Raw genomic sequence first — 12,382 nt, 5'->3', positions numbered from 1 at the left:
AAGAATTTTTTTTCTAAAACAATCAAAGGACTAATAAAATATTAAGTTTATGCAAGAAAGATTTAAGAGAAAAAACTCCCTCTAATTAAAATGAAAATAAAATGGCACAGAAAAATGTCTCCAGTACAAATTCACTAGTTAAGAGTAAATATTTTGTGGGAGAACAGTCAATATGGGCAACAATACAGTAAAAGAGCAAAAGAAGATGAAGAAATGTATTTAAAAATAAATCCTAATAAAATAAATACGCTTAGAAAGTTAAACTTGTGCTGAAAGTAATAGGGAAAAAATCGAGTTATTTTAAATTGTCAAACCAGACAGTTACCCGGGAGCTTTTAGAACAGAATTCCACTCTACAGCACAAAGCTGTTCTCATGATCGTGTACTGTACATTTATTTAGCCAGCGCGGTACTCTATCGAGTGACAAAGCTGGGGGGAGCAGGTTTTGCTGACCAAGACTCTGGACGTGGCCAGGGGGTTCCCCGGCGCCGCTGCCTCATGCGGCACGGTGAAGTCGCTTCCACGTCCGTGAGGTCGGAAAGTGGAGACTTTGCCATGTCAAACGCTTTGAGAACTCAGGCTGAAAAGTTCTGTATGGGGAAATTAGGGCTTGAAGGGGAGTCATGCAGCGCATGACTCAGGCGGTGGGCTGAAAGGGTTAACTAATCGTCATTAAAAATTACAGTTGACATTTAGTTCTCGGATGGCAGGGAGCTGGCGTGCCGCCGGTCCCCAGCGGGAGCGGGGGGAGCTTGCACGCACGGGGAGAAGGGGCTGCGACTCCTCCAGCGCCAGGGGCTGCCGAGAGCCGGCGGCGCTGCGCCGGGGGTAAGGCAAGGGACGGACAAGTTCCCCGAAGGGGCAGTAAAAACAAACCCCCCCCCCCCTCAGCCTGGGGAAAGGGGAGAAGACGCAGCCTCGCTTGAGAAGGGAAAAAAGAAAAAAAAAAAAAAAAAAAAAAAGAAAAGGTAAATATAGAAAAGCCCCGCGACACGCCACAACGCGCGGTGGTGAAGCGCGCTCCCGCCCGCCCGCTCGCTGCCGTCGCTCGGTGGCCGGCCCCCACTGGGTCCCCTCTCGGTCCCCGCTGGGTCCCCGCTGGGTCTCCGCTCGGTCCCCGCGTCGCCCCCGCCGCCCGCCGGGCCCGCCCGGCCGCTGACGGCGCCGCCCTCGGCGCAGGCGCATCCGGGGCGCGGGGGGGCCGGAGCGGCGCCGCGCCCTCGCTCCGCGTCCCGGGCGGTGTCTCAGCGCAGCCATGTCTGGCGGCGCGGGGCGGCGAGGAGCGCTCGGGCGGCGGCGCCCTCAGTGAGGCGGCGGCGGCGGCGGACGAGCGGCGGCGGCGGGCATCCATGTCGGCGGGCTGGGATTAGCGCGGCGGGCACCCAGCCGAGCGGAGGGGGCGGCCGGCCCGTCGCCCCCTTCCCGCGGGGTCTCCGGCGGGAGCGAGCCGTACCCGGCTGGCGGGGGCGGGTGGACATGGCTGACCGGAGCGCGCCGAGCTGCCACCTGCGGCTGGAGTGGGTCTACGGCTACCGGGGTCATCAGTGCCGCAACAACCTCTACTACACGGCCGCCAAAGAGATCGTCTACTTCGTGGCGGGGGTCGGCGTGGTCTACAGCCCCCGGGAGCACCGGCAGAAATTCTACCTGGGGCACCAGGACGACATCATCAGGTACCGCTGGCGCCGCGCCCCCGGGCCGCATCCCGCCGCGGGCTCCGACCGTCCCGGCCCCACAGCCCGGCTCGTCCCCCAGTCGCTCCTCCCTTCCCCCTGGAGCGGGGCGCGAGTGTTCCCCGGTGCCGTTCCGGGCAGCGCCGGTGGTGCGCGTCCCGCCGGTGCTGTGGGGATCCGGGGGTCGGACCGAAATACATCAAGGACAGCCAGCGCTTCCTCACCGCCCCCCCCGCCCGGGCTTCGCCGGGGGTAGAAACAGCCTGGAAATGGCTTTTAGCTGTCGGATTTAATCAGCCGCGCTGTGTGGCCCCCGCTGCCGCCGGTGTGCGGTGCCGTAACTCGTAGGGGCGCCTGTGCCCGGCGCGGCAGCCCCAGGGTCGCCGCTCGGTGCCCGGCCGCCCCTGAATGTCAAAGGGCCGGCGGGAGGAGAAGCATTAATCGCGTGTGTTCCCGGAGCTCTCGGGCTGCGGAGGAGGTTAATCTGTAGCAGGTAGACCTTTGTCTGGTGTTTAAAAGGCGACGATTACATGGGGAATTAGTGGCCTGCCTGTAACTCACGCAACTTTTAGGGTAATCTTAAAAGAACAGCCTTTCTTGAGAAGTTGCGGCTTCTTCTGTAGCTCAGTAGTTCATTTGGCCGGGAATGTTACCAGGTGCTGAGTCCATTAAAAAATTAATTATAAACTGATACTGCAAAAGAAGTGTGCTGGTATGATTTCTTATATGTCTTTCCACTCCAAGGATGCTTTTGTAAGCCTAGTGGTGTTGTGAGATCAGTAAGAGAATTTGAGGAGTATGAAGGGCAGATGTAAGCCTGAGTCATCAATCTTTTCCCTTACAGTAGGTGTCATTGCAGATGGATTTTAAATTCTGATTTCCTTTGGTCTTCCTATTGGGGTAAGAGCTAGTAGTAGATACTTTTGTAGGTTTTTTGAATGTTTAACAGTACAAAATTTGTTTTTATGATCCTTAGTGCTCCAAGGCATACCTCTGTATGTGTTACTCATGAGTAACAGGTATTGCCTGTAGAGAGCAGAATAGATGCTATGTCTTTCATTTAAGCTTTTAGACACACTAGAAAACTTGGTCATCATGGCCACTTTTTTCCTTTGTTTAGATCTTTTGGAAGGAATTTAAATAGCTCTGAAGTATGGCTGTGAATGTTTCTAAGAAGGGTGTCACTTCCATAGTATATTTCTCTTTGGTGCTAGATATGTGAATAGAACGTAGTCAATGTACCACGGTAGAGTGTCATACTAGGGGTGTTGAGTCAGGAGTTTGAATCACTATTATTTGCATTGCTTTATATTTTAACATTCTCACTTTGATCCAGGAAAAACTGTTTTCTTAAGAGCTGCTAGCCACCTGTGATGTCAGGTGCTGTGGGAAATCCAGATCTGCACCTTGCTATTGTGCTCGGGAAGCGGTGGCTCCCGCTCGTTCCGAGGTCGCGGCAGTGTAATATTACACATTTAATACCATCTATTCAGCAGGGCTTCCGAGTGACACTGCTTGTTTCAGTAGCACTTCTTGTAGCAGAAGAATTAAATGGTTTGAGCTACAACCGGACAAGTTTTTCCGTTTGCATGTGGTAACAGTTTCTTGCTCAGTCTTTCTCAGTTTTGGTACAGTGTGCTACATTTGGCTAAAATGTGACAGAATTGTTTAGAATAGTACTAAACAAAAAAAAAAAAAAAAAACCCACAGAACCCAACAAACAAACAAAAATCTGCTGTAAGTCAGCTAACTGGAGAGAAAGTGTGTCTGGTTTGTGTATGTACTTTGATTTGAATGATACCATGGCCCTTTCAAATATAGCAGTTTCTTCTGCTCTGGAATGTATTGATGCGAGAATATAATTCTAAGTATGGTAAGTATGCAGTTAGAATTTTGCATGGTTCTTAAATGCAAAAGCTATACAGAAATATCAGCATGCATAAAGAGGAATGCTTGGTTTAAAAGCAGTGTGGCTATTTCTAATAGCACAATTACTTGCTACTTTCTCTGAAATGCAATGTGGTACCATTTAAATGCCATCTCACACTTTTGCTGACTAAACTTGAGTATCTAAACATGTTAGTTCTTAATATTTAAAGGAGACATAGGAAGGTCGAATATTAAAAAAACAACAACAAAACCCAAAGCCCAAAAAACAGGAATTGGATTATATAATATAGTAATCAGTGTTGCTAAATTTTCCCTCTGAAGATAAACTCAACTGTTGTATTGGAAAAGAATGAATAGATTTTGTGCTTCAGCGGTCTCAGCAAGTACTGTGCATGCTGAGATATTTGGGATTTTTTAGTGAAAGCAATGGGAGGATTAAGTGTCTTTTTACAAGTATGGGGTCTAATTTGTGAAAGCAGTTCTGGAGTCTGAAAATCTTATGTATTTAAAGAATCAAACTTTCATGAGCCTAGCTCCATAGCTACAGGGACTAAGCATAAATATTTCTCACTACATGGTGATATTATTAGTGCTCTTCATTACGAGAACTTTTATATTGTTATCATTCTTTGGATGACATTATAATTGTAAACATCAACCAGGAAAGATGTAGTTCTTAAGTCAGAGACCATTTCTTTAGTAGTAGAAAACAGTATTGGAGTAATGGACAGTCATAGGACATTTTCCATTGGAAATTTCTAACACTAGCATTTAGTTTTTGTTCTGCTTTGAGGTTTTATCTGCTTTTGTTAAATGAAACCCTGTTAAATGAAACCCTGCTGTATTATTTTTATATGATTAGGTGTTTTAACATGATTTGTTTTCAGTATGAGTGTCTAATCTTAATTTTAATCGTGGTGTCCACACCCCAAACTCCTCAGCCTCAGTTAACTGTATAGTAAAAGTAAGAAAGCTCTCTTTCAGTGTTTTGTCCCTCAGATCTATTGAAAACTCTTTTGGACTAAAAGAGGATAATGAGGATAATTTCAAACATCTTTTGTTAGTCTGTTTTGGTGGTTTGTTTGTTTGTTTGGGGTTTTTTTTTTTTAATTTGAACAATCTCAGTTGTATTCCATTTTTTAAAATACTTTTCTTGTGAGCTGGTGAGCTTTTGCATTTTATGGATTTTTTTATATCTCATCTAAGAATTATTTTCCAGAAATTAGCTCACTATCCTGGAGGATACAGTTACATGTTTTCAATCTTGTCTCCCATTTCTTATTCATTTGCATATATTTGTGGTTGAGGTCCAGGAATGTATGCAAACACATGTGGAAAGTATCAGCTGCAGAAATACTTTGGAAATTTGCATCTTTCAGGAGTGCAGTTAATTGAGTTTCTTATATTTTTCAGGAGTAAATAAGGAGAAAGATCTTGTACATGAAATCTCAGGTGACTGGCTTTGATCTGTTGCCAGCAGCATAACTTGGATGTCTGCTATGTTTGTGGAAGAAAAGTTCCCCTGTCCAAGCATGGCTGTGTATGTGTGGGAGATACTATTACTGAATGAAAATGCAGGTTTTTCCTACAAAGCTACTGGTTTCAAGTGTGTGTTCTCTAGGATTTCATGCATCACCAAACTAGCTTGTGATCTGTAGAATGGTTTGCTTTCTGAGGAAGAAACAGTGTCTTGTTGTGTTCAGGTTAGATCTTAACTTTGTTCTCTCCATAATTTTGTTGGTTTAGAGGATCACAGGGTTTTTGATGTTGGCTGATCTTCCCATTTCAGAGACACCTTAGGGGGATTGTATTTAAATCTGATCTCAATCAAGATTTCAGAAGATGCCCCCTCAGAGTTTTAACTTGTCGTACTGTAAAATTCATACTCATGTTGAGACTCCTTATTTGTCTGGGCCAGCCAAAGCGTATTTGTGTATTTAATTTTTTTTTTATATGAGAAGATTGGAAATCCTGAACTTATCCACCTTTTTAAAAGGCAATTTACTGGCAAAAGCCTTTGATGTCACTAGGACAATTGTCTATTCTGATGTGCTCCAAGGAGACCACTGACATGCTCCAAGGTGACTTGTAGAATAATTTTTCCTTTTGATTTATTTTTTTGCTCCTTCCCTTCCTTCCCTTCCTTCCCTTCCTTCCCTTCCTTCCCTTCCTTCCCTTCCTGTGACCATCTTTTCCTTTTTTGCTTCAAAGTACAGGAATTTTACTGGGAATTAACTTTTCATCTGACATTGATGAAAAATAATTGAAATAATAAACCAAATAATTGGAAAATAAAACAAAAACGTAAGGTTAAACCAATGCATCTCTTTGAGAGCTTTAGTAGACTTGGGAAAATTTTATATTCTGCTTTCCATGATTCTTGATTTCAGACTTTAGCACTTATTTGTAATTCTCCTTTTGCACCATTACCTTTATGCTGGCACAAAACAACCACATAACTGTGCCAGTCACAGAAAGAAGAATTATGTTTCTCTGTCAGAAGGAAACAAATGAGGAAGAGTTGTTATCTGTCCTACTTTTTTAATATCCATTATGTGAGCTAGCTGGCAAATAATAGTGCTGCTTTTGTATATTCTTCCTAGAACTTAATCACTGTGACTACTTGATTAAGATGCTTGTGGTAGGTTTTATTGCTTAAGGTAGTAGCTGGCACATTTTATGCTAGTAAGAACTCTTGAATCTCTGCTGATAATGGCATTTATGGCTCTGCTGTTGAGCAACTCTAAGCTGTATCTAAGTGAATTTCCCTTCTTGTCTGAAGTCTGTATATTTTTCCTTGTCTTGGACTAAGTTGAGGGGAAGAAATCATCTATCATTTGTCCCAGGACTCATGCAGTGTTCTGCTTTTAGGGCAAACATAACTTAAAATATTATTCAGAAAACATTGAAATTCTTTACTATTAGGAGTTCTAGTACCAGAAACTAACCAATACTATACTACAAAGACAGAGGAGAAATAAATGCTTGTACTTTGTGTTTAGTTAAAACTTGGTCATTTTCCCCTTTGTGCCCCTCTTGGTCATTTGCCCCTTTGTGTATCCAAGACTGTAGAGAGGTAAATTGCATGTTTACAGAGAGCAGAGGAATATGCAAGACAGGTGGAAAGAATAGCAAAGCATTTGTCTCTGTCCTCATGGAGACAGGGTTTGGCTGATTCCAACAAATTAATTTGCTTGTCTACATCATGGCTTTTCTTAAGACAATTTTTCTTGTTGCTGTGAACTCTGGGGATTACCTGAACTTTGTTTCCCAAGGAATTAAACCTCTGGCCACTAAACTGTGATCTTTTCAGGCACTTGATTTAAGACTGCCATCTTTTTGTATTTCAAATCTCAATTTTATCTCCTTCCTGAAATACTATGATTTTGTTCTTGTATTCCAAGGCAAAATAAACCATTTCATTTTAGTGTCAACATTTATTAGCTTCTAGTGAGAATCAAAACCACTAAAATCATCTCTTCTCTCTGGTGTTAGTGCTGTCTGCCAACTCTGATTTATGTATTTATTGCAACACTCTGAGTGTTAGTCTAACCATCAACATCTAAGGAATTGTTGGACTCTGTCAGCTGCTTTCTAAGACTGCTCCTAGATAATGCTCTCTGGGAGGCAGGTCCAGGCCTTGCTCTGTGTGCCTGTCAGCTGTGGTTTGCAAGCAGAAATTCTGGCAGTGCGGTGATTAGTCACATCCTAGTTTTGAATGGCAACAGATCTTTTTTTCCCCCTCTCTTTTCATTAACTATGCAGTCTTATGACTTTGGATGACCTGCTGTTGGACTTTTTAGTAAAGATTGTATCATTCTGCCTCTCTTTGATCCCTTTTCATTAGATTCTAGTAATCAAAAAAAAAAAAAAAAGAACAAAAGAGACTATTTTCTCAGAAAAAGAGCCAAACAGGTTTCACAAGAACATAGAGGGAAGTTATTTTCTTTCCAGGTTCTGTGTTCCCCCACTAGTCTGACACCTAAGAGTTCTCAGAAAACCTCAACCAATTGAATGTTGGGGTATCTGCTGTCAGGTTTATTGTCTTGTTCTTGCCTGGAATATATGGTGTATATTTCTGACCGAACTCCAGATGACAGTCAAGCACAAATGTTAATGAGTGGTTACTAAGCACAGTTACAGATTTTTGTCAGGTGAAATTCTGTTAATTGGTTTGGCAGCAGATCTGTGAATTTTCACTAGGAATTTAATGATTAGTTGTGTATTTTGCATTTCAGGGAATGTAACTGAATGAATACTAGGTTGCCACATAAGGAAAGATTTCTAATTATCATGTGCAACTTCTCGTGTCTTTTGAATTATGAATGTGACAGACATTTGGATTAAGCGTGTTCTGGTGAGGAATTCTTTGTATGCACTTGAATTCTACAGTCCATATCTTTCTTTGTAGAAAAGAACTTTGTTGTTTATTCATTTGCAGAAAGGCAATCTCCCAAACTACTTCAATAATTATAACCATCAAAGAAGGCAAGTCATCCCCCATTGTAGCCTCTAATTACTGGAGGAAAACAGGATTAAAATCCATTTTATAGTTGTGCTTCAAATATGAAATGGATCATGCATAGAAACACCTCAAAATGTAGCTTGTCTGATACTTAGGAAACATACAAGGTGCATACAGCCTGGATTATGGGGTATGGTGTTGGGAAACCAGTCCTTGTTCTCAGGTCCCAAGGAAGGTCCTTGGCAGGAGTATTTCCCTTGACTCAGTGCTGGTGAGGCTGCCCCTGGAGTATTGCAGAAATAACTTAAAACATAAATACTGTGTGCAATTCTGGGCTCCTCAGGACAAGAGACACGAGGAACTGCTAAAGAGGCTCCATTGAAGGGCCACAAAGATGATTAAGAATCTTGGCCATCCCCCCTGATGAGAGGCTGAGAGACCTGGGAACATTTGGCCCAGAGAGAAGGCTCAGAGTGCATTTGATCCCTGTATATGATAAATAGCTGAAGCGAAAGTGTGAAGAAGATAGGTGGATCAAGCTCTTTTCAGTGGTGCTCAGTGACCAGTCAAGTGACTTTTCAACCAAATATAAATCCTGTAGGCCCATGCTGAGCAGTAGGAGTTTCCAGAATAGGCAGTTCAGTTTGAAAGCATCAGTGTTTTGACTACAAACATTATTGATTACTTTCTTTTTTTTTACATAAAAATAATTTTATGTAAATCTAGTTAAGGAAATAGTTTCTCAGATTATTTTTTCTTGAAGAAAATTAGATATGAACTATAGATCATGGTTTGGTATGCAATAGAATGCTTACTGTGAAATGAAATACTTTAACAGTATTTTCTGTAAGAAAGAGTGGGCTTTGGGATGTGTGCTGGTAGGTTCCTGCTGAAATGTGGCACCTGGGCTTCATTCTCCATTTGCACTTGATGAGGAAACCACGTTCTTGCTTCAAAGGATGAAAGCAATGTAATGCTAAGTCATGTGATGTACCATTCTGAGAGGTCAAATACAGGCACCCAAATCACTTGAGCAGGTTAAATCACCAAGCTATTGTACTTTGTTAATAAGCCATTAAGGCATTTTTCTTTTCTGAATATATTTTGAGGAAATGATTTCTGTTTTTTCCCCTAAAGTTTATATTTCCAGCTGAAAAATCATGTATTCTCCTTAGCTTTTCTTTGGGCCTTTGTGGTGTCTTTTTTTTTTTGTTTGTTTATACTAAAGACAACTCAATTAACTCACTTTACCATCTCCAGATGATCTTTGTGAGCATTCTCAGTTTATTTCCCTCCATGAAAGAAGTCATTGCTTAAAACCTAAATTGTGTCATAATTAAACTAAGCAGTCCTCCTATAAGCCTCTAGCGTCGGTATCTTTTGTCTATCAGTCAAAATGGCATTTCTTAGAGCAGAAGCAATTGCTAGGACAAGGTGAGATGATGACCCTGCTGATCATTTTATACTGTGGTTCTCAAGAGCAAAGTCCCAGTTAAGCTTTTTCCAGCTTTTCATGCTAAGTGGTCTCAAATTGTCAAATGTTTAAAAGTCTGAAGGGAAGATTTGGGTGCATATCTTAAACAGATCAGTGAGAGAAAGGAAAGACAAAATTATGTGCCTTCTCCTTCAGGTAAACCAAGTTTTCTCAGTAGTTCTAGACCTGTTCTGGAACATGTTATACTGTCTGAAAGATGTATTTTGAGGGATTTAGTGTTGAAACTTCATTAATTTATTTTTTTTTAACTTTCATTATTGTACATCATCTTTAAAAAATATTTTTCTTGGATTTAGTTTGATAAAATGAAAATATTTTAGGAATACAGAATAAAAACATTCCTGAATTCAGTTTGAAGTGAGGCTAGAATAAGCCTGTTGTTTAATACACCTGCATACCACTGAAAACTTTACTTTTCCTAATTAAAACTACACTAATAGAAATACCAAAAATATCCAACCAGAACTGAAAATTTAAAACATACTAGAAGTTGATTAAAGTAGATCAACACAGCAAGCAGCTAGGCTTAGGAGCTTGCTTTCATGCATTGTGCTTTTCATAGCCAGCAGTCACATCACCTTCTGATCTGATTCTGTCAGCACTCACAGGCAAGGTCAGGTCGGGTCAATACTCAAATGGGAAAATGCCTTGGTGCTGTAGAAAATGCTTTTCTGGATTTGGTACTTGGGTCTTTTTCTCAGAACTATTTCAACAACATGAGGCTCTAGGACAATGTCTGAGAAGAGCAGGAAATGTACCCAAAAGCTTAATAATATTTGATTCCTAAAAATTTTGGGGCATTTCTGCAGAAATGTTGAGGTCTGCCCTAATCTTTTAAGGCAGTAACTTAGCATGTTTAAATAATTTTGAACTGTTGATTTTTGTATCCCTCTTTAATTTTTTTAGATTGAAAACCATAGTGTACATGTTCGGTATGACATATCAAAAAATTACTTTAGACTTTACTGTAATTAATAACACAAACATTGTTGGCTTTTTAAAAAAGATATATGTTTGAAACAGAACCTGAAATAATTGCAAAAAGATGTATCTTGTTTTATGTCATCTACATTTTGGGATTTTCGAAGTTTAAGCTGACACTGACATTAAGCTAAAAAATCCATAGAATTTAGTCATACCTTTTATAATATCTCCAGGGCTTTTTTTTTACTTCAAGGGAGAATTTACCTAATTTTTCAAAATATTATTACACAACCTGCAGAGTTGTATTTGTGATTTAGGACAGCACTTTTGTTTAGCATCAATGACTTTAAGGGGAAAATAGTTTATTATTCATAAAAGTGGCAAATGTGTCTAATCTGTACTGATAAAGATTAGACATACGCTCACATTAAAATTTAGGTTTGTTAAGGTACACTTCAATTATAGTGCTGTTATGATATGATCAAGGAAATTGGTTTATTCACAATCTATTTTTTTGACTTGACATAAACTATTGGTTTTACTACATTCACATGGTAAGCAAAATTACTGGGCACTTGAAATACCTTGAAAAGAAAAATAAAGCTGTAATTTTCCATTAACTTAGGTAGCAGAGTGTGAAAGCTCCCATAACCATCTTAATAATTTGGTTGAATGTTTGACCTAGATGGTGTTGAATGTTCTCTTCAAAATACGTGTGGTGAAGATATTTTGCCCGATGAGATTCTGGTGTGGTATGAATTTCCCCTGGTGTACCAATGAAGCACCTTCCAGAATGTTATAGATACATACAAATCACCTTCATTAGGGCACAGATTGCTCTGATTACTTCACTGGCTACAAAAGACTTCCCCTTCTACAAGAAATACCCAGTGTCGTTATTTGCATTGCTGTTAGCTATTACATAGTAATAGTAATAGCTGGTAGCTATTACCATAGTAATAGGCTTTGAAAATGCAGTGCTTGGTTTGCACAAAAAAGGTCAGAATCAGCCAAGATTGCCTTAACTCTTGGTAGCAAAAGCTAGGATAGAATTTTAAAGTCAGGTTTATGATGCCTATCTTTTATATTGCAAAAGATAGAATCCACAAAGGATTCCAGTGTGTGCACCATCTGATGACACCACTGCTACTCTGCATTTAAAGCAAGATGTCTTTGTGAGACCACTTCAGTTAGAAAAGCAGTGTTCCTTGTTATTTTACCTGGTTGCTAGAGGATACTTGCATTATTAAATCTCCAAAGAAATACTATAGCTTTTCTTCAGAGTAGCTGTCCTCAGCCTAGTTGCAAAAGACTTTCCTTTAACTGGAAATTCTCATCACTGTTGAGAGGCTTCCTGCTGGACTCCTTGTCTTTTGAATAAGTTCTGTAAGATGGTGCCTGATACCTATTCTTTTATGACAGCCCTGGGTATTCAGATATTACTTCAGAAAATACAGGGAACAATCCTTCCAACCATTTTTCATAGGTTTCTAATTTCATTTCACTGCTTGATCTTCCAAACCTTTTCAGAGGAATTCCTTTGCAGCGCCTATTGCTTTGGGCTGCAGACAGGATGGATCAAGACTCATAACTGTATGCAAAGGTCAGTTTGATTACTTTGCCTTAAAAGCACACGCCATTTTAGCAAAAAGCCTCCAAAATTCCACAAAAATCCCCAAAAAGTCATTCAAAACTAAATCTTCTAGTCTAACAGCAGCATCCAACTTCTAATTGCTCAAATATTCATGGGGTCATCTTTGATAAATATTTTTAGAGGCTCCTTTTTTGGGATTTGAATTCAAGAATTGGAAGAAATGTGTCCAGAGTGAGTAAATGGAGAGAATAACATCAGTGTCAACAAAATGATCAGCTCTAGAGGTACCTCTGCAGTAGTGCTTCCGCTGATGGTTTGGCCACATGAGTGACAGATTGCA

At 40.8% G+C, this 12,382-nt stretch overlaps 1 protein-coding gene across 5 annotated transcripts in view; it reads left to right on the top strand.

Moving 5' to 3' along the window:
• Positions 1–1,389: 1,389 nt before the first annotated feature.
• The window catches only part of EML5 (EMAP like 5), a 94,265-nt gene continuing 83,272 nt past the window's right edge, over positions 1,390–12,382 (top strand). For 2 of the 5 annotated variants that reach the window (XM_054276249.1, XM_054276250.1), the window contains exon 1: positions 1,390–1,674. In XM_054276249.1, the coding sequence (XP_054132224.1) occupies positions 1,478–1,674 (197 nt within the window). In that variant the 5' untranslated portion in view covers positions 1,390–1,477. The remainder of the gene's footprint in view (positions 1,675–12,382) is intronic. The other 3 variants (XM_054276247.1, XM_054276246.1, XM_054276245.1) reach the window with 2 other exon arrangements.

The sequence above is a fragment of the Melozone crissalis genome, unplaced genomic scaffold (genome assembly GCF_028551555.1).
Source record: "Melozone crissalis strain CALT ecotype California unplaced genomic scaffold, PUWL_Pcris_2 ptg000018l_1, whole genome shotgun sequence".
In the NCBI taxonomy this organism is placed as follows: domain Eukaryota; kingdom Metazoa; phylum Chordata; class Aves; order Passeriformes; family Passerellidae; genus Melozone; species Melozone crissalis.
This window is presented reverse-complemented; position numbering and strand designations above follow the sequence as displayed.